Source organism: Lutra lutra, chromosome 2, assembly GCF_902655055.1.
Source record: "Lutra lutra chromosome 2, mLutLut1.2, whole genome shotgun sequence".
NCBI classification, from domain to species: domain Eukaryota; kingdom Metazoa; phylum Chordata; class Mammalia; order Carnivora; family Mustelidae; genus Lutra; species Lutra lutra.
The window spans coordinates 102,942,812-102,965,805 of NC_062279.1; the positions used below are offsets into that span (position 1 = coordinate 102,942,812).

The following is a 22,994-nucleotide window of genomic DNA, read 5'->3' on the forward strand; positions in this document are numbered from 1 at the left end:
ATTTTTCAAATTCCAACTCTAATTATTCCAACCTAGGATAATTTCATTTTTCTTATCTTCTATTGCAGTCTTTACTTAAACCAAATGCTTAAGGGACTACAATTATTTTATGCATTTCACTTTTATTTTCCTAGCTAAATATGTGCATCCTGGGAATATATTATATATAACATATTTTATATGTTATATATATAACATATTTTATATTTATATATAACATATAAATATAATATATAATATATAATATATATAACATATTTTGCATAGCCCCTGGAAATTAGTGTTTCTCCTAGTGTTATAATATTACACATACAGCAAACATTCAATAAATATTTATTGACTGATTGACCAAGGCTGGTAAGAATTGTCATCCTCAAAAATGCTGGATGGCATATATAGATACATACTAAGAATTTCCCTGAGTTCTGCATGTTTTTGTAAATTTGCCTGTACCAGAAACTCCTTCGTCTTCAAGATGCTTTAGTTGCATTCTGAATTACCATTCTGAAATCAGAAACAGTTCCTTAAGAATGATTCTCTTCGCTTTGACCTTTGATCTGAGTGATTACATCCTCCTTCTATCTCTGACATTTTTCTCTCTGTGTTCTCTCTTTTAACAAACCCCTTCTTGCTGCTGTCTCCATTCCATTTAACATCATTTCTAAATGATGGACACAACTATCTGGCTTTTGTTTTCAGTGTATTGTTCAAAAGCATCTAATACCCAATCAACCCACGTAATTTCATGGCAACATTTAAAAATTTTTTTTCATTTCTAGTAAAGAAATATAGTAGGATTTGATTAAATGTAATTTATAGTTCATTGTCCAATTGTTTGTATCTAAGCACTCTTTTGGTATCTTTATAACCTAATTGGGATTTTGTACTTATTCTTCAATTCAATGCTATCAGTCTGTTTCGTAGTTAAGTGTCTTGTTGACTTAAAAGTTTACTTGAGGGGCACCTGGGTGACTCAGTGGGTTCAAGCCTCTGCCTTCAGCTCAGGTCAGGATCCCAGGGTCCTGGGATCGAGTCCCGCATCGGGCTCTCTGCTCAGCAGGGAGCCAGCATCCTCCTCTCTCTCTGTCTGCCTCTCTGCCTACTTATGATCTCTGTCTGTCAAATAAATAAAATCTTAAAAAAAAAAAATTAGGGCTTAAACAAGATAAAATTCATTAAAAAAAAAAAGTTTATTTGAGGGGCACCTGGGTGGCTCAGTTGGTTAAGCAGCAGCAGTTGGCTCAGGTCATGATCCCGGAGTCCTGGGATCAAGCCCTGTGTTGGGGAGGGGTCCCTGCTTAGTGGGGAGTCTCCTTCTCCCTTTGCCTCTCACCCCACTCTTGTGCTCTTTCTCCCTCTCTCAAATAAATAAATGAAATATTTTTTTTTTAAGTTTATTTGACAACCATATAATTAACTGATTTCTCTTTTTCCAAACTGGTAAACTTCTTAACTTCATAAAGAAATGGGAAGAATCACCATTTGATAGTCATATACCCATTCTAAATGTATTTTTCAAGTGTTACATGAAACAAAGGATATCTAAGATGCTGATACTATATCTTGACATTAGATTCTGACCTCCAGTTTCATAGAAAAGACATTTTTAATCGATGTTCTCATCTCTAAATGACAAAAGTTCTCTAGAGCCTTATAGCATTGTGCTGAACAGAAATTTGCATAACCATATTTGACCATTTTCCTCTAGCCTTTGGCATCAAAACTGTAAAAAATATTGTTTATCTCATCTCCTTGATATTTATTAAGTATTCCTTCTTCATTAAATATTTTCTTTCCGGGGTGCCTGGGTGGCTCAGCTGGTTAAGCTTCTGCCTTCTGCTCAGGTCATGATCCCAGTGTCCTGGGATCCGGCCCCATGTCAGGCTCTCTGCTTAGCAGGGGGGTTTGCTTCTTCCTCTGTATCTTCTCATGTACTTTCTCTCTTGCTCACTTTCTCTCTTAAATAAATAAATAAAATCTTATAAATAAATAAATATTTTTCTTTCAATAGTCCTTAATATCCTTCACCTTGACTATTGAAATAGCCTCCTCTCCCTCTCACCCACTATTATCAGAATTATTTTTCTAAAATATAGGCAGGAACATGCTACTTCATACTTCTTGGGAAATAGAAACAAACTCAAGAACCTTTAAAAGTTTATAAAATAAAATCATAATATACCACCACATCTTGACATTCAAATATATCCTTTCATGCAACCTAACCAAACCAACTAGCCATTAGCCAAGAACTTGCTTCCTCCCTTTTTTCTTTTTTGCAGATTAAAACCATACTCACCCTCTAAGACTCAGATTGAATACCACCTACCCTGAACTGTCCTCTGTTCTATCCACCTAATGGAGATGATTATAAGTTTCTCTCTACCTTATAACCTCTCTCAAGTATATGTATATTTTAAAAGCTTTTTTCATTTTGCCTTATCTATATTCCTTTTGTTCTCCACAGTTGTAAAACACTTGAGGTTTGGGATCATGAAATTTTCCCATGTATATCCCACTCTGTCTACTACCGTGTTTTGTGCATGTGTGCTTTAGATGTTATTACCATCTTCACAGCCCTTGCCTGCAATAAAACACTTTCACTGACATTTCTAATTCATTTTTTGAAAAATTTTAAGCACAGTTGCCCTATTCATATCATGGTTCTTAAAATTCCATACATGTTGCCTTCCATTCTTCACTTCCATTTTAAGATTCTTCAGTCCAGCATGAATTCATACAAGTCTGTTATAATTCCCCTCACCAGGGTAACCAGTGACCCTGATTGAAAAATACTGTGAACTGTTTTCAGAGCTTTTCTTTTTCATTGCCGGTGAATCATTTAATATTGGGATTTACTTGAAACCCTCTGTCTTAGTCAATTCAGGTTGCCATAAGAAAAATTCCATAAACTGATGCTTATAAATAACACTTATTTTTCACCATTCTGAGAATGGTAATTCCCAAAATATGGTCCCAGCAGATTCAGTGTCTGGTGATGGCACTGTTCCTAGATAGGCACTGTTCATAGATAGCCATCTTTTCACTGTATCCTCATACTGCAGAGGGGTAAGGGATCTCTGAGGGTTACTTTTATAATGTTAATTAATTTAATCAGCATTAGAGTAATTAATTAGCATAATTTATCTAAATATCATAATCACTAATCCTGTTCTGGAGGGCCCTTTCTAATGACCTAATCACCTCCCAAGGGCCCCAGCTGCTAATACCATTACCTTGAGAGTTAGAATTTCAACATATGAATTTTGGGGTAGACTCATTCAATTTAAGCATTCTCTTTCCTGATTTTTCTGATATCTTTCCCTCCAGGCTTTCTCCTTTGCTTTTGACTGTTTATTCTAATATCCTTTGCTGCATACTAGAATACAAAAATCAGAAAAGTTTGAAGCAAATGTTATATCCAGGAATCATCATGATATAGATATAAATTAAAGAAAATGGAATGAATAAGATCACTTAGAGAAAATTCATTCTGTGACAAGAGAAGGACAAGTATAGGACCCAAGAAAAGCCAACTTGTAAAGAGGATTGGGCAGTACAGGCTATAGACCACATATAAAAACAAATTTTGCTTGGAAAAAATACCTAAATCCTACATTTTTCTTGTGATACATTGTTTTAGTATTATATCAGTGTGTGAACAAGAGAATGAACCAGTTATCCACAGGTTCCTTTCAGATTTTAGGATTCCATAATTTTATTTATTTTTTATTTTTTTTTAAAGATTTTATTTATTTATTTGACAGACAGAGATCACAAGTAGGCAGAGAGGCAAGCAGAGAGAGAGGAGGAAGCAGGCTCCCTGCTGAGCAGAGAACCCGATGTGGGGCTCAATCCCAGGACCCTGAGACCATGACCTGAGCCGAAGGCAGAGGCCCCAACCCACTGAGCCACCCAGGCTCCCCAATAATTTTAAGTGAAAATAACTATTTTTTCACATTTACAGCTACAATCCTAACAAAAGAATGAATTTAAATTTTGTCATTCCCACTTTTGTGAGAGAGATGGCTGAAATCAAACCAAGTATATGGTCCAGGAAAGGTGCAGGTACCTCATGAAGACACAACTGCAGTGGGTTTGAAACAAACAGGGTGAGAGTGCGATTACAAGGTCACGTGCCAAGGTGAAGTTCATAGCTTATTGTTAGAGCTGCACCATGGGCAGACATCAAGACCAAAAGCCTGTTTGAAAAAATTGAACATACATCCTCAGGTTATTCTAACAAAACTTTAGTCCACAGTAAGGAAAATGTCCACTTTCCCCCTCCTCGCAGCTCATCTCTTATTCTTCTTTATTCTTTTCCCAATCTTAGAAGGACTTCCTATTTAATTTTTACACTGAAGATTTCAATTCCTATTATCTAAAGAGAACTTCATTAAAAATCATATGATTCTGCTTTTATACCATATTCCTAGAGGCCTAAGGAGAAAATAATTCTCTTAAAAGATGTAATGAGAGCTAAAATAATATAGTCCTTCTATGCACCATTGAAAAAAATATTTAAGGCTCTGATATTATTATTCGTGGCTTTAGTAAAACATTGTTCATTATTCCTCACATTTAGGAACTATAATCTTTATTACTTCCATTGGAATATTATCTTAGATTCTGCAGCCTAGTATATTCATTTAGGGTAAAATATAAGATCCAGGGCCTGTTTGCTACTCTTCAAACATGTATGTGTCTTCTTATTCTCATTCCACAGACTGCCATGTGCTTTACAGGTGGCAAAATCATTTATAATCAACACTATGGAAAGTTGGGCAAGAGTTAAGCTAATTATAATATCTTCAGAATCTCATAACAAGATTTGGAAACCAACTGCCATGTGAAGATTGTTTTTATTCACTCCCTCAAAATCAGAAAATGATGATCAATTTGTACAGTGCTAGATGCCAAAGCCATGTGGAGCTTTATAAATCTCAGTCAACAAGAAGTTCTCTTTTTAGTTTATCTTTGATAATGAATGATTTTAATTTCATTAAACATTGTGTGCTGCAAGGAGTATCTGTGGGCTGGAATATTAAATTGAGCATATTCTGGGGATAGATTTTATTATTTAAGCTGGATTTTTCATTTAGAGAAGTGGGACTCAAGGCACGTATCAAGATATCTTTTTAACACAATCTCCTCACAAAAAAAGCAAATTAATAAAATTTTGCCCCGATTATCTGATTATTTCTTAATTCTCCGTTTCACTTCTAAGAAGTGGATTTGTATACTGAACTAAAATATTATATTCTAATCATCTTATTAATTTGTCTTCTCTCCCTATAAAAAGATGATAGTTGTGGGAATGGAAATACTATGTCTCTTATTTTTAACTTATTTTCCCAAATTGCTAACAGATTAGTTAGCACATATTAGGCCTGCATAAATATTTAACAACTGAATGAAGTTAGACTCTAGCCTTAGAAAAAGGAACTTATTAGAAAATTACCCTTTTTTCATTCTTAACTCTATTATCTTATAAATTATCTAAGCATTTTTATTAACAAAGCCACAATGCCACACTTCAATCAGAAAGTTTATATTTCAGGTCTTTTTCTATCAATAGAACTTCTAGAGGCACACAGTTGAGAAAAAAAAAGGTTAAATAATTATTGATTATTGAAGATTCTCCCATCAAATCAATGTGATCACTCTGCTTATTAAATGCATATCTATATTTTGTAGGATGAAGGAAAACCTAACATGTGTAGGTTACATTTATTAAGCATTCACTGTATGGTGGAGATAATATGTGTTTCACTTACATTATTCTTATTTAACCCTCTCAGCAAACTGACGGCATACATATTACTATTCACATTTGACAGGATAGAATATTAAGATTTAGAGTTAAATATCTTGCTTGATATCATGCAGCTAATCACTAATAGAGATAATAGAGCTGTGATTTGATTGACTGCACCATCCATGCTCTGCCACTGCCCCACACAGCCAAGTGCTAACGTCATTATATGTCAAGGTACCACCACTCTTGCTGTCTTTGAAGCCATCATTGATTTCATTCAACAATTACTAATACGTCATGAATCTAACATATTTTTGAAGCCAAATCTGATTTTAAGTGTAAGGAACTCAAATAAGAAACCTTTGTTTTTTAGTTTGAATATTTCTAAAAATCCTCTCACTCCTGAGAAAACAGTCTCTGCATAGCCTGATATAAAAAAATGTCAGTTTTACATAATATTTATGAGCCAGCTCAAATCTGTCAAACTCAGCTACTTTTTAAATTTGGAAAGCTTCTTCCTTCAATACCTTTTTGGGCTTGCTTTTTGTTTATTTTTTTTTTATTTTTTTATTTTTTTTTAAATTTTTTTTTAAAGATTTTATTTATTTATTTGACAGAGAGAGATCACAAGTAGACATAGAGGCAGGCAGAGAGAGAGAGAGAGAGGGAAGCAGGTTCCCCGCTGAGCAGAGAGCCCGATGCGGGACTCGATCCCAGGACCCTGAGATCATGACCTGAGCCGAAGGCAGCGGCTTAACCCACTGAGCCACCCAGGCGCCCCTGCTTTTTGTTTATTAATACAAATGTCATATAGCTTAAGTTAGGACACAAAAATGAGTGCATTAGATTGTAACCTCAGTGCACACACATACACCCACACCCTTGCCCATAGTCTCTTTATTAATTCACACTGATTTTGAGCTCATAATGTCTAGGCTTATGAATAGTAGATGGGAAATTTTCACATAATTTCTGAAATCTTTGAAAACCATCCCTGTTATCCAATCTGTAAAAACCTCCTTGATATGATTATAAGAGTTTTATGGATTTTTTAATGTATTCTTGATCTATCTTATGAAGTAAAGAGGTCAGTCTAGTTGGAAACAAAGAATGGCTACATTAAACAATGCATTTAATACCAAAGCATGCAAATATCAATCAACATGTCAATCTCCCTTGTAAAGTTGCGATTTTTCATATTAGCATTTGATTGAGTCCACCAAGGGGAAAATATGACTTAAATATAAAATGAGCTTCTGAATCAAGCTCACTACAAAAAATACTAAAAAGATTTTTATTTTTAAGATTCTACTGGAAATCAAAGACCATGATGTTTAGTTAAAAAGAAAGGAAGGAAGGAGGGAAAGAAGGAAGGAAGTTAGTTTCACTGGGGTCCCACTGGCCAAAGTGAGTGACCAACCAAATTGATGAGGTCAACATGCAGGTCAAATACTTTGCATACCAAAGCTATTATAAATTTAATAATGCTTCAATATGAATGCTTCTAATTTTTAAAGGGACATTCCCAATGCAGAGCAAATGGACTAATCCTTTCAGCTTTAATAAAAACAAAAGAATAAATCATTTGAAGAATCACTTGCAGTTCATGGTAACAAAATGTGACCTATGTTAATGCAACCAACCTCCACCTCGTTCTCTAGATGCTTTGGCACAGAGTTGTCACTGGTATTACTTACCTTACTCTAGGAGCACAAGTATGTTCCCCTACTGTAGACCCCATGTCTCCTTCAGAGATTATAAACAAAGAGTAGCAATTCAGAGATGACAGATTTCTTTTTTTTCTCAGTAATTCTTCCTTCTTAGTGGAACTGACTTCAGAAAAACAAACATAAATACCCTTAGTCTGTTTCTTTTTTCTTTTTAAAGACAGAAAATAAACCATTTTACAATTCCACTGTCTTTCATTGTATTATAATACTTGATGTAATTAAGAATGTCTTTTGAACTGATAAAAGATACAGAAATGTTAAAATGAAAGAAAGCTTTTATTTTATTTTGTTTTTAAATTTTATTTATTTATTTGAAAAAGAGAGCATGAACAGGGCAGAGGGAGAAACAGAATCCCCACTGAGCAGGGAGATGCCAGACTCCATCCCGGGTATCATGACCTGACCCCAAGGCAGACACTAAACCAACGGATTTCATGACTATTGTTTTGAATCTTAAAGTAGTTGTTAATAGTTTCATTTTTAAGTTAATCTGTTGTCTATTCTAAATGTTTTATTGCCACAGTTATACTTTTTTTTTTTAAAGATTTTATTTATTTATTTGACAGACAGAGATCACAAGTAGGCAGAGAGGCAGACAGAGAGAGAGGGGAAAGCAGGCTCCCTGCAGAGCACAGAGCCCAATGTGGGGCTCGATCCCAGGACACTGGGACCATGACCTGAGCCGAAGGCAGAGGCTTTAACCCACTGAGCCACCCAGGTGCCCCGCCACAGTTATACTTTTAATATTTTTTGTCACTGAACTCTTGTAGATGGCAAAAATACAATAGTTAAGATACGTAGTATAATCAAGGTATTTAAATAAAAACTAAAACCATAATTTCCATAGGTATTAACTTTCCTTTTGGTGTCTTTAGATGCAGATATATTAAGATTAATGGATATTATTAAAAATTACATTCATTTTTTTCAGATCCCGGAAGTTAGCAGAAATGATGAGCAAGAAAATGACTATGAAGATGATATTACCTCATTACTTATATCTTCTCCTAGTAAGTGTTCCTGGATGTTAGAAATATATGTATATATGTAGTATCTGTATTAAGGTACATGTAACTGATAAAACAAGACTGAAGAGAGCACAAGAGAGCATGGAAAAGCATTTAATTGACTGAATGACTTTTAATTTATAATACGGTAGAGATGTTACTACATTATCTTGCTAATTTACATACTTTTATTAAGTTCGTGTTAAATAATCAAAAACCAGTCTTTCCTACCCAGAGAGAATACACAAGTCAAGTTGATGCAAATATTCTATTTGACAACTCTGTTTTTTCAGTTTTTTAAAAACAAAGTCACATTCTTTTCAGACCTTAGTGATGAAGTTCTTGAACCTAGTGAGGTTCGGTGGAGTGAGGTTCGGAGCCGATGGCTAAGAAAGAATTCTTAAGACGTCTTTGGTGCAAAAAGGTGGTTTATTAGAGCACGGGGACAGGATCTGTGGGCAGACGGAGATGCTGCGCCTTTATCCTGAGGAATGGCTGATTATATACACAGGAGTTGGGTAGGTGAGGACAAAGAGGGTGATGTTAGTCTCTAAGAAATTTTGGAAGCAAGGTCTCCAGGACCTTGAGGAGCTAGCTATTGTTGGGAGAAAGGTTATTCATTACTAGTAGTAAAAATCTTCTTGTGAGACCCTTTAGATGTATATCAGTGGGCCATATGCTTGGGAATGATTCTCGACACTATCTTGGAGATCTAGAGATAAAGTTTCACATTTCTCCTATCAAATGTCCTTGTTAGTGAGATTTGGGTTTAGAAGAAATTTAACTTTATTTAGGGCTTGAGGAACTGAGTTATTTGCCTCTGGAAATTGTGCTATTGTTAGATAGCTTCTTTGTTGTAAATCTCTAGGACATTGGTAAACCAAGGGAGACTCCTGTCTTGCAGGACTGTGATCTCTGCAAGTTAACTATTTGTTTTTCTTTTAGGGCAGCCAGAGGTGCCTGAGGAATGTCACACATATTACTGAAGGGAGTGGGTGGAGAGGGGGTGCAAGGTGCCAGCTTTTGCTTTGTCCTCAGCCAGCCTCCTGCTCCCTCATCATTAGTGTTCTCTGCTAGGCAATGAGAAGCTTGGACTACAACTCTCTCTAAGATCCTTACTGGTATAATAGGATGTAATTTTATATTCTAACGTCCAAAGACTAATTCAGTCTTCCCACTTGTATATTACCCATATGTCTACCCATTATTCCAGATTCCCCTGGTATACAATAGGCTTCTGATAGGCTTCTCCCACTCACTGTTTTCAAATCCAAAAACCCTAATGCCTGACCTTTTCAAACCTACACTACCTGCTGACTTTCCCATCTCAGTAAGGGAAGATTCTTTCCTTGCTTAATTTTGTCCAAAGACCTGGGAGTCTCCCTGGGCTTTTTTACTTCCTCTCTCACCCCATATCCAATAAGATCAGACAGTTCTGTGGACTCTACCTTCACAGCATAGCCAGCATTCAGCTGTTCCTCACTCTGCCAAGATTTCTCCTAGTCCAGGTGCCATCAGCTCTCCCCTGGGTTATTGCAGTAGCACAGTGGTTGTCACTGAGGGACTGTTTCCCACCCACAAGAGGATTCTTGTCAATAAACAGAACTCGTCTTATTATCATGACTTGAGAAGGGAGGTTTACAACTGGCAGTCAGTGGGTGGACACCAGAAATTCTGCGAAATATCCTAGGATGCACAGGACATACCCCACAGGATACAGGATCCAAAATGTCATCAGTATTGTTATTAAGAAACCCAGTGTAAGCAGCTTCCACATTTGCCAGCCCTAATGCTCTGTGCTCCTGAAGGAACTAGTCATTTTTCTCTTCCAAATTTCCCAGTACCTTCCCATCATACTCATCCTCCTCATCATCTAAAAAGCTCTAAATAACCTTTTCCAGTCCCATCTCTGACCACTCTATTTGTTTATTCACAGCATGGTGATATCTCACATATCAAGCATTCTCTGGCCACAGGGCATTGCCCTTTTAATGCTGCATAGTTGATATTCAGCTAACCATTACTGACCACTGGTTTCTCAAATATAGGCAAATGGACCTGCAAATCAAATACAATTAAATACAATGTCTAACTAGAATATTTTGGCAAATCAATAAACACCTTCAAGAGTTATGGCATAACACAAAATCATGCTATGTATGTAAGCAATGGATTAATGCACTGATTTTTAAATTTATACATTTTATTTTCATTTTAATAATAATAAAACTGAAGATCATGACCACTTATTTATCATGACATTCAATCCTCAGAAGAACTGCCTGTACAGAGGGAAATGTTATTTCAATTGTTTATAGAGAACAACCTCATTTCCCTAGACCATTAGGACCTGGAATTGTCTTGTGTTTGAAATTCTGTGTGACTGGACTCGGGCCTCAGGCTCCCTAATGGGTTAGTGGGTGAAGCATAACACACCTTAGCTGGCAGATTTTCACTAGTATGACCATCACTATGAGGCTTGCTAAAACTCACTGACCCACTACATCCAACTCTCCAGAGCTGGATCCCAGGTTTGGACATTTTTGACAAAGACCAAGGAGGCTCTGTGGCTTAGACAGTGTGTACATAAAACATAAACACTGAATCCATAAACATAAGATGGCTATAAATAATTTCCTATAGCATGAGTGTAATTCTTAGTTGATCGATTTGCCCAGACAGAACTAGTGAAGTTCCTTTGCTAGCCTGAGCCATAATTCCTTTTCAGTCACTGCATCATTGACTCCATCAACATCTCTGAAGACTACTTTATTGCAGGCTCAGTGTTTGGATTTAGAGGAACAAAGATGAATGAGATTTGTACAAGAGATCTCATTCTGTAGATTGCTCTTCTCAGGCTCCTAATTAAAGAATCTTGGTCCGCAGTTTTAGTACTGAAACTATATCTTTCTTCTTTTTCACATGAAAGGAAAAAACAATAAAAAATAAAATTCCATGTAGAAATATGGATATCATCATGGGTACGATTTTTCCTCATCACTAATTTTCTCCCATAACTGAAAAGTTTCTACAGATTAGCTGTTCATTGTTAAAAAAAAAAAAAAAAGTCCTTTTTCTCCATACTCTGCCAGTTTGCTTCTTTAGCCAAACTTCAGCTTAGCAACACTGTAAAACAAAAATCTTCTGCTTCTTTGTCGCACTGGCAAAGACAACAATTCACATATTCCCTCTAATTTAGAGATTCCAAGATTGTTTTAAAATTTTGTGAATCCTTTATTTAAAGCAGAATTTTTATAAAGAAAATTTAAACAACAAATTTTAAGACTTAAAGTTATTGCATATCTTTTTTCAGTTCTTCTTGAGTAGTTAGAGGATATCTACTGTGTACACTATGAAAACAAATGATGAAATCATGATTCTTAAGATGGAGGGAATTTGGATTACTTGGTTAAGCTTCAGACTAGGGTATATTTTATGGGTGACAGAACTGAGTCTCAGAAAGATTTACCTACTATCGGTGATTTGATGCCTTCTCCACCAAAAAATATTAACACTCCTCCCTGTTATGCCCAAATAATGGGTCCGTGATTAAAGGAGCGAGACTGATACAAAGCGAAGGTCAAGCAAAGCTTTATTTCGTGCCAAGCATCAAGAATCAAACTGGCCGGCCAGGGCTGCACCTCTTATAGAGAGAGGGCGACCCCATGCTCCTTTACGGACTGGCTTTTAAGGGCAAAGGCTATGCGGTTGGGCTTGGCCATGCACAGGTGGCCAATGAAACTGTAACACACAGAGAAAACTGCACAGTGTTGCTAGGTGACCAATTGAATTACCATTTCACCTTGGTTAAGATTGGCACCCAAAAGGCTCCCAAAGGGTGGGGCCCATACTCCTTGGTAGCTGAGGAGACAGTATGCAACCCCCCACTGATCAGATGCCTCCACCTAGCCTGACCCATCCTTGTATCTGTGCTTTGTTACCTGAGACTGGTTTCCGGAACTTGTTTTTAAGTAGGTTCCCTGGAGGAAGGGGAGCAGGGACAGTTTAAAGGTTAAACAACAAAGTTATTGTTTGACCTCAATTGGAAGCCTCTGGCTAAAATAAAAATATAAAATAGGTCCTTACACCCCCAAGTAATGTTTTCAAGAATTAAAATACAATCTGGTGTTATATATTAAAATAATAATAAGATCACATTATTATGATAATAATGATAATTATTGCATTATTTACAAGCAAGTTAAGATTTACTTTTTTCCTTGAATTTACCTTTTCCATTACTCACTTATTACTGGTTGGGTCGGTTATTCTGTTTTCTAATAAAAATGCATTAATATAGACATATATATGAATCTGCTCAAACAATAACTCTAGAACCAGAATGTTATTGTATGTATGTGTCTTATAGTGAGGTAGCAAGGTATGATGAAGCTTTAACTGTTCATTTGGTAAATACTTTAAAAGCCCAAGAATGACTATTCACTAAAATTATGCGCTTGTCAGCTTTGGACTGTATCAACTCATAAAAGCTTTATTAGCAGTACTACTACTTCTGTGTAAAATCAGAAAATATGAAATGCCTCCAGATGGTGTGTTTAAATGAAATTTACCATCTTCATCATAAACAGCCGCACAGAAATCAGCGTTTGGTCAGGCAAGCGGGCAGACATCATACAGGCTGCGTGCAGAAGGAGCTGAGGCCGGCGAACTGGCAAAGGAAGAGAAAGAGAACGCCTCCGGCCCCGAGGCCGAGCAGAGCCCGGCAGAGGCTGGCAGTGGGAGTTCTGTGAACGAGTACGATGAGGACTTGTATGTGTTCATTCCTGGAGACAGTCCAGAACAGAATTCAGCAGAGGCGCTCATGAGCAGCAGACCGCCTCTCCCCCCACCGCGACCTGTCCCTGCTGACTCCCAACTGGAAAAACCTCACGGCACACTACAGGGTAGGTTTAAGATTAAAACAGCAACAACAGAAGTTTGACAGGCTTCCCTAGGATACCGTGCAGTGACAGATCTGTTACAGGGAAGATGAGCTTTTAAAACCAAGAGCAGCTTTCCTGCTGTTCCTTAAGAGATACTTGCCACTAACTCACCCACCCTCCTTCCCTCCGTCCTCCCTCTTTCTCGCCCTTTCTCTCTCTTTCTTTCTTTCCTTTTCTCTCCCTCCCCTCACTCTCTTTCCTCCCACCTTCCTTCCCTCCCGCCTCCCCTCCCTCTCTTTCTTCTAGAACAGTCTCATTACAACTTGCTTTAAGTAAGTAAAGCAATAAAACTTTGAAGGAGTTTGTAGCCCTTCACATAAAATGAACCTCAAGCATCACGTGGAAAAGTTAATGACAACTTTCCTTTTAAAAAGTACTCTTAGTGTTCTGGCAAAAGGAAAAGGCAAATGTTTTACAGATTTGAAATTGACCTTGGGGACTTTCACTAGCTCCCTGGTAGCTGTAGGGGAAGCAATTGGTAAAAGGCTTATCACACACTACCTTGAGACCAAGCCTGAGGACACTCAGTATATTGCTGAAGTGGAAGAACAGTTAAATGGCTCTCATCATGGTTGTTCCCAAATGCAAGAATGACCTGTGTAATTCCATGATGGGTGGGTCATTGGGGAAGGCAGGTACTATCAAGAGGAGCTTGCATATTGGGCTGATTTGGCCAGAGCAGTCAATAGCCTAACAGACTCCCAGCTCCAGGTTCACTCGGCAGTCACTAACTATCACCCACTTTATTGATCACTATTTTATGTCTACTCTACAAATTCAAAAAGTGGTTCTTATAATGAAATTTTAATAAGAAAGATGAAACACATATTATTAAAACTCTGCTTGTCATTATACTTTTTAGCTTTTGAGTCCTAGAGGGCTACAAAGTATATAAACAGCATTGCAAAAAAAGTGAATTTTGAAGCCATGAAATTTAGCATTTGCATATTGAAGGGCCTGTTTCTATAAAGGTTCAACTTGATGAACATAAACCTTTACTAAGGTTATACACTGTATTTAGAGTTGAAAAGTCCTCCTTAAAAGAAGGTATGGAAAATCTCATGGGCACTCCTCTCATTCTTTCATTCATTCAACAAATATTTACTGACTACCTACAATGAGCCAAGATCTTATAGACCATTGCGATAAATCAGTGAGATAAGTCTATCAATACCGGGGCTGGGAAGAGAGACATAGATAAGCAGCACAAGGCAATAAAATTCTGGTATAGTTTCTCACTTTTTACAGATGTGAATAATTTTATATAATTATTAAAATAAATTAAGAAGGCAAAGTTGTCTATTATCAGGTTGAATCTCTTAGAGGGACTAATAATAAATCATATTTTCCCAAATGTAAATTTTTATACATAGTATATTAGGAGGTCTAAAACTACTCTATAGAGAACATTCACCAGGCCTCTAAAAGCAGAAGTGTAACATCGGCTAATATAGTTTCTGAAAAATACCAAACAGAAAAAGCAAGATGAAACAAAAAATCCCCACTTTTTATTTTAAAACTATACTTTCACATTTTCACATTTTACTTTTGATCTCATCTTTTCATTGGGTTAATATTGGTGATAGTGTAAATGCAAAATAAAACATCAATATTTTTTTCTTAAAATTCTTTGACTAAGGTCTTTGAAAGTAAGACAAGAATCTACCACTTTTTTTTTTTTTCTTTCAGCCAGAGACTTTGTATTGGGATCTTTGACTTTAGCTGGTGATACCTTCAGAATTGTCTTCTAAGATTAGTTTCCATATACCCTCAAATTGCCAAAAAAGAAAGTCCACCTCTTCATGTCCAGAGCATCCGATTCCCCATGGTGGATTTATGGACCCATTCACTGGAGAAAACAAGAATGTAAAACAGTGTAGAACACTTTTTAGTTTATAAAGAACACATTGTCCCTTTTTATCTTCACAACACTCTTGCAAAGCAACAATCACTATGATCGCTCTTTGACTCAGACCCAAGACTTTAGAGCCTGTAATTAGAATGTATCAAATACTTCTATAAACAGGCTTCCTGGGCTTTTAAGATTCTTCTCTTTGTTACATAGGCTCCCTCTTTTTTTTTCCAAAAGTTAGGAAGATAGGAGTGATTTAGTTTCATCTTTATTTACTAATGTACAACTTGAATTAAGAATGCTCAGGCCCCACTCTGACATCGAAAGTGGAATCTGATACACTGGGAAATAAAAAAGTAAAATGTGTTATTTCTGGTGCAAGCCCAACTTTAGAAAGAGTTGGGAAGGAAGGTGGGTGGAGAAACAAAGGGAGTTAACAGCTCAGGAAATGGGTTGATAAAAGTAAGATAGTTGACACATTCTGCTAAAAATGAAACACTGTAAAAATGTTTCCCACACACTTAATCTGGTTTCACCTGTTATGCTGTCAGTGAAACAGAAGTCATGAAGTCAAAATCTCAGTACCATATTATTCCTAGGGAGAAAGGCAAGTCATGCTGATTTGGAAGTTAGTGCTAGGCATGTAGGCATTAATACTTCTTGGCTTAAACTAACTGAAACCATCAGATCTAAGACTCCTTTGGGGGAGGATCTCAGCCTATCTTCATGAGTCTACCCAAAACAATTGCTGAACTACTTAAAATATTTAATTCTGCTCTACAACTTGTCTTCCTCCTTAACTTCTACATTTTTCCACTAAAATATCCATAAATAACTTAAACTTTTTTGGTCAGATTTTCACCAAAGAGGAAGGAGAATATTCTTTCTTAGGTCACATGCATAAATATCTCAGAATAACCCAGAAAAGCAATGATTTTTCAGTCAATAATTGAAATTCTTTGCATTTTATTGTTTCCATTAACGCTTTAAGCAAAATATCAAAAGTCTAATTTTTTAAAGATTTTAATTGTTTATTTGAGAGAGAGAGAGAGAAAAAGCGGGTCGGGAGAGGCAGAAGGAGAGGGAAAGAGAGTCCCAAACCAGACTCCAAGATGAGTGAGGATCCTGACAGGGGGCTCGATCCCAAGAGCCTGAGATCATAACCTGAGCCAAAAGCAAGAGTCAGACACTTAACTGACTATGCCATCCAGGCACCCCAAATGTCTAATTTTTTTTTAAAGATTTTATTTATTTATTTGACAGAGAGAGAGATCACAAGTATGCAGAGAGGCAGGCAGAGAAAGAGGGAGAAGCAGACTCCCTGCTGAGCAGAGAGCCCGATGTGGGGCTCAATCCCAGTACTCTGAGGTCATGACCTGAGCCGAAGGCAGAGGCTTAACCCACTGAGCCACCCAGGTGCCCCTTAAAAGTCTAATTTTTAATAAAATTCTCATTGGTGTCGCAGGGATCCATCAAAATTTTTTTCCAACTTACTCATATACCTTTGTCTTCTAAATAACTGCTACTACAATATTTTAGTACATTCTTTAAAAAATATATAAAGATTTTACTAACTAAAACCATAAAAGGTCATTTTTTTCATATGAAGTAATCTTTAAGTCATTGATTATCCATGCCACCTTTGTCACAAACCCTCTTTTCAGTGTTCTTTATCTAAGAATGAGGTTCATGCTGGTTTATAGACATCAAGAATTGCATTTTGGAATCTGAGTTTGTGAAATCACGGTGAGACTTCCTGTAAGAAACTAAGTAATGGCATGTTTAGCTATTCCCCCCGTCATTTTCAGAGAAATTGAATGTTAGGCAAAACACCCAGTGCAGGCCCTATGAAAGGTGAAATGACTTCAAGTGGAAAAAAAAAAAATCTTAGCATATTGTGCTTGAGAAAAAGTTTTCAGAAGCATTTGGAATTTGAGACTAGTTTTATCACTTGATTTTCTGATATTAAATTCCTTATAAACTATCTGGAAAATACTTACATGGTTATTTATAGGTTTTCAAAGAAGACCATGTTTTAAGCAAACTTTTTTTTTTCTTGTATTTTTAAGTAAACCCTGTTCCCAACATGGGGCTCAAACAGAGCCCTGAGATGAAGAGTCATGTACTCTACTGATTGAGTCAGCCAGTTACAAACTTTTTTTTTTTTAAACAAAGTTAACAATTACAAACTGTGGGAGGGTATGTTAGTAAATTATATGGTGTACTTTTCATTTTTAGATATATGAGACAGTATAAATTATTTGGGGGGAGTTTCAAGGAAGTGACAGACAGACATCAACAATATTGCATATAATAGAAAAGTAACCACCATCTAAATATTTCATAAGCAGGGAAAATGGTGGGAGGCCAAATGGAAAGAAGTCAAAATTGGTGTGATCTTGGAGCAAGACAAGAAACAGGAGGTGAACCCAAAGAACTAAAGAAAGAAGATGAAAAGGAGCAGGAGAAGGAGGAAGACCCCTACACAATTGTTGAGATTGAAGACAGTGACTATGACATGATACTGGCCAATATGAGTACAAAGAAAAAAGTGGGGAGTCGGTCTTTCATTATAAACAGACCTCCTGCCCCTACACCTCGACCCACAAATATCCCTCCGAAAGAGGAAACCACACCTTACATAGCTCAAGGTAATGCTTTGTGCTCTTTGTGTGTGAGAGAGTGCTTTGGGGGTGAGAGGAATTGTCTTCTTTTTAGTGGGGTCAAAAATCCCAAAGATGAAAAATTCTTTTCATGTCATAGGTGAGTTGTATTGGCCCATTTTTAAATTTAGAAACACAATAAATAAAGAAAATAAGAACAATGGGTAGGGTTCTGGTTTATAATTCTTCATTAAGGAAGGATAGTTTTGACAAATTATCCAAAGAACATGAAACCACAGCTTGTGTGGAGAAATTCTATTTGAGTCTTTTTCTATAAAAAGAAGCTAAACTCCTATGAGTAATTGCAAATTTTCTTGCAATTTCCAAGAAAAGAGGTAAATACTTCACTTTTGCCCCAACTTTACTTTTTGCTCCTAATCCCACATAAAATAACTTTAAAAACTGGAAAAGTTGTGAATACTAGAATCTCAGATATGCAACCACAATTACTCTGAAAATTGCAGTTCACCCAATAATTAAGATTCACTTCATCTGTCATAGAATCTCTACTTCATTTTAGACTTCATTTCTTCTTTCTCATTTTCTGCTCAGTTGAATCTAAATTAAAAAAATTATCAGATCTCTGAGTTTTTTTAAATATCTAGAGTCCCAGCAGAGTATATTTACACTACTGTTATTTTGTGACACTCTTCTATACTCTGTTTAGTTTGATATAGTTGCCAAGTCCATAGTGTCTGAGAGATAACTTTTATTTATCAGTGCGTTGCATGCATTTTTGGGCTAAAATACCCTCCTAGGGACTGAGAAAATTGGATAAAACAATTTCCTCATCCTTGAGTGGTTCCTAGGTGGCAGATAGGCAAATAAATATCCAGTACAATGTGACACTTGATTAGAGATTTTTTTGGACAACATATTTAGCAGATAACTAAACTGAAAAGCAATCGATTATACATTCAAACAATCTAAACCAAGTACTCAAACAGAACATTTAAGTATACACCATGAAGCTATGCAAAAGAAGCAGTTACTCATCTGTGCTTAATATGTTCAAAAGAAACCATTTTATTGCTTAAGCATTATGTTTTGAGACTTTGTGTAAGAAAATTTGTGAGTATATATAATTACTAGTGTACCATATATTTAGTCAACAGTGATCTACTGCTGAAAATTTTTAAGAAACTATTAAAAATTAGAAAATAATAACAAATTAATAAATGTGTCAGATAAAATGAAATGTTAACTGGAACAATTATCTAGATTATTAAGGTAGGGAGTAGCTGTAATTAGAAATTATTAGATTGTCTAACATAGTGACATCTATGATATTATTAGCTCGTACACAAGGGTATTACTTCCTAATAAATATTTTTTAAAGAAAGAAGATAGATAGAGCTCAACACAAAAATTTAATTGTATTTGAGAAATTTCTGAAATGGTACTTCGTCCTCTGTATCCCAATCCTTGGGGAGTTCTCAGGACCACAAGTAGAGACTCCCATGTTGCAGTGTTCTATTTTTTAATTTTACCTTCTCATCCTTCTCTGGACTGTCATATTCTTATTTTCCATGAATTCTTTCTTCTCTATTTGTTCTTTCTTTCTTTCTTTTTTTTTTTTTTTTTGTAGATTTTTATTTATTTATTTGACAGAGAAACAGAGCACAAGCAAGGAGAGCAGCAGGCAGAGGGAGAGGGAGAAGCAGACTCCCTACTTGAGCGGGGAACCCAATGCAGGGCTTGATCCCAGGGTGCTGGGATCATGACCTGAGCTGAAGGCAGCTGCTCAACTGACTGAGCCACATAGGTGCCCATATTTGTTCTCTTTTTCTATCATTATTTTCTCTTTCTTTGGCAGTGGTGAGGGCAGTGTAATTCAGTATCTTTGTTATTGTTTTCTTTCATTTGGCTTTGATTTGGGTTTTCAAATTTCTATGATTTCATTTTTCCTGCAGTTTTCATATTATCTCTCTTATCTTTGTTTGTTGTTTGTGACCACCTAGAATGCTTGATACTTCCACCAAGTATCTTAGCTGTGCTTTTATGTGTACGAATTTTAAGCACCAAAGACCTAAAAGGAAACTCTACTTGTTAACCTGTGGACTGCATTGTAGGGTCGTAGGCAGGTAACCAACTTTTTCATTGAATTACCGCATAGTGTTAGTTTATGTAGATCTATTCTTCTATGCTTTCGGGTTTACCTAGAAGAAAAGCCAAAACTCCAACCTACTTTATATATCTGGTTGCCAGACCTTTGAGATCAGAGCATGGGAAAAAGAAGACTGGGAAATTTCACCATTTATAATGCAAAATCTGACTTGTTCTTCTTGTGTTCAGCCCAGTGTATAAGCCTTGTTACCCACTGTGCCTCATGTCCCATGGCCAGAACTACTTTTGTTTGGATTCACCAAAGAATAAGCCTTCCATCCTGGATGGTTGCCTCCGTTCATTGGAGAGGAATTTGAAGCTATCACTGCTTTAGACTTTTGGCTAATAAAATCTTTCTGTGTATTATGTAAATTCCTTACATGACAATGGTCCAGTTTGTCATATACTCACATGTATATGTGCGCAGACACACACACACGGACCTTAAAGAATCTTAGAAATCTTGAGTTTCTAAGAAATTTTAAAAGCTATTCATCTCACCTACTTATCGCAAGTTTGACACCCTTCAGGATTTATAAGAAATCTTTCTATTCAATTACACAATGTGACTTATTCTCACAAAATTTGTGTTATATGCAGCCAGGAACTAGTGTTTTAGAATGCAGGGTTTTTTTTTTTTTTCCTTTTTTTTTTGTTATTAAGAATATAAAAGCAGATACAGTTTTTTGTCCTACATCCCTAATCAGTAGCAAAATATGAACTGTAAATGAGGTCATCAAAGTTCCTTTCCATTATTTACTCGTTTCCTCTTTCACTGGAATATACTTGCTTCCCTATTGATTGTTGATCATTCTGTTCCCACATTAAGAAAACATTGCCTCATCAGCTAATTCTTTCTTGATGTTCTTTGCATTCCACGGGGTAAAAATCTTTCATCACATCTTTCCTCTTTTTTTTTCCCCCCTCCTTTTCATAGCTCAAGCAGCTCCATTAAATAAAATTGCCATCATTTCCCAAAAAGCCATCCATTCAATTTAAAAAAACATTTATTTGCCCCAATTCTTGCCAGAGCACAGAAGTAGTAGCAGAATGTTGGCACATCTGGAGTATGTTAATGCAGCCAAAAGAGAAGGATGTAGAATAGGAGATGGAAGAAGAAGGCAAGATGCAGAATCCCAACTTACTATTTCAGAAATTCAAGAAAGTACTGGCAAAGAGACTAGGCAAATAAACTGGAGAGATACAGGAAAATCATGTTGGCTTTTGCCAGATCACAGAAAACATGTCTATTGAGGGTCCACACCCTGTATCTGGCACAGAGCTCCTGAAACCTTTGTGATTTCCTGGATGACAGGAGAATTTTTTTTGCTCTAATGAGGCAACTCTGAATGGGCTCCTGAATGGCTCCTGGATGAGGGTTAGTCATCAAATACACCAAGGCATGATTAGAAGCTTGGAATCTTCAGCCCTCGTCCCCCCATTTTCTTGAGAAAGGAGAAGGGCTGAACATGACTATTGATCAATAAGTCCTAACAGTAGGGGATTCCCAGAGATTCCATGTTGGCAAACAAATCCACACAGGAAGGCTGACACACCTCAACTAAGTGGAGATAGAAGCTCCTGCACTCAGGACCCTCCCAGACCTTGTCCTGTGTATCTTTTCATCTAGCTGTTCATCTGTATCCTTTATCATATTGTTTAATACACTAGCAAATGTAAGTGTTTTCCTGAATTCTGTAAGCCACTCTAGCAAATACATTGAACCTGAAGAGGGAGTCATGGGAATTTGTAGCCAAATTAGACAGAAGTTGTGGATAAGCTAGAAATCTACTACTTGTGATTGGCATCTGACATAGAGTGCAAACAACCCTGTGGGACTGAGCCCTTCTCCTTCGGGATCTGACACTATCACCAGGTAGTGTCAGAATTGAGTTAAATTGTAGGACACTCAACTGGTGTCATAGAATTGCCCAAAGGGGGGAAACCTCTGCATATTTGGTGACCATAAGTGACTGAAGTGAAGTGTTGTGAGTGGTAGAGGTGTGAAAATGAAAGAGACACACGTAAAACAAAGGAGGAAAACTGGGTTTCCCTGTTATAGCTTTGCAGAACGTATTCATATTCAGCTTCTGTTACCTAAGCAAGTAACTTCATATAGCTGAGGTTCCATTTCCTCATTGTAAGTTTGGGATAAAATTAATACTTACTTCAAGGATTGCTGTAATCTTTATGTAAGATAAAATTAGCCATTACCCAGGACAATATTTGGTATGTAGTATACACTCAATAGGTCCTAATTAAAAACAATTCTACTTTGTCTTTTCTCAGTTTCTGGGCAGACAATGACTTAAACTAACTTTACAGAAAAAAATGTGTGCTTCCTGGAGTCTGGTGGAGTCAGAGGCTAAGGAAGCTACCAGAGAAGGAGAAGGAGGAGGGTGATATCCTGTCCTCTAAAGGGATAAGTCTACTTGTCTACTCCTTATAGTCTTAGTCTACTCCTTATAACAATTATTGTGAGACAACTTCCATGATAATTTCTAATTCATGTAGCAGTTCTATATGATTAGCATTAATGGCTTCATTTTGCAGGTGACAAAACTGATAATCAGTGAGTTTTAGTGTCATGCCCATGATGATAAAATTAGGAAGAAGATAGAGGATTTGGAACTAGATCAGTCTGGTTCCCACCACAAATTTCCTTTATTGATACATTTATTTCTGGATTATTTGTTAATATTTATTTCCTCCTCTGACCCATAAGACCCATGGAGGAAGAGACCAACTTTTTCTGGTTTTGCCCATCATTGGATCTTTGGTACCAAGCTTACTGCTGAATTCATGGTAGAAACTATGAATATTTGATGAATGTTAATTGAATGACTGCAAAGATGAAAAAATGATAAAAAGTGACAAAAACCACATCAATGTGGTTCTTTAGAACACTTTATTAACACTCTGGAGAATGGGCAGA

General features: G+C 36.5%; 1 protein-coding gene across 2 annotated transcripts in view; it reads left to right on the plus strand.

The window, feature by feature from the left end:
* The window catches only part of BANK1 (B cell scaffold protein with ankyrin repeats 1), a 324,478-nt gene that overhangs the window by 265,715 nt on the left and 35,769 nt on the right, over positions 1-22,994 (plus strand). The window contains exons 8-10 of one of the 2 annotated variants that reach the window (XM_047718087.1): positions 8,420-8,498; positions 13,085-13,399; positions 17,639-17,941. In XM_047718087.1, the coding sequence (XP_047574043.1) occupies positions 8,420-8,498; positions 13,085-13,399; positions 17,639-17,941 (697 nt within the window). The remainder of the gene's footprint in view (positions 1-8,419; positions 8,499-13,084; positions 13,400-17,638; positions 17,942-22,994) is intronic. The other variant, XM_047718088.1, reaches the window with a different exon arrangement.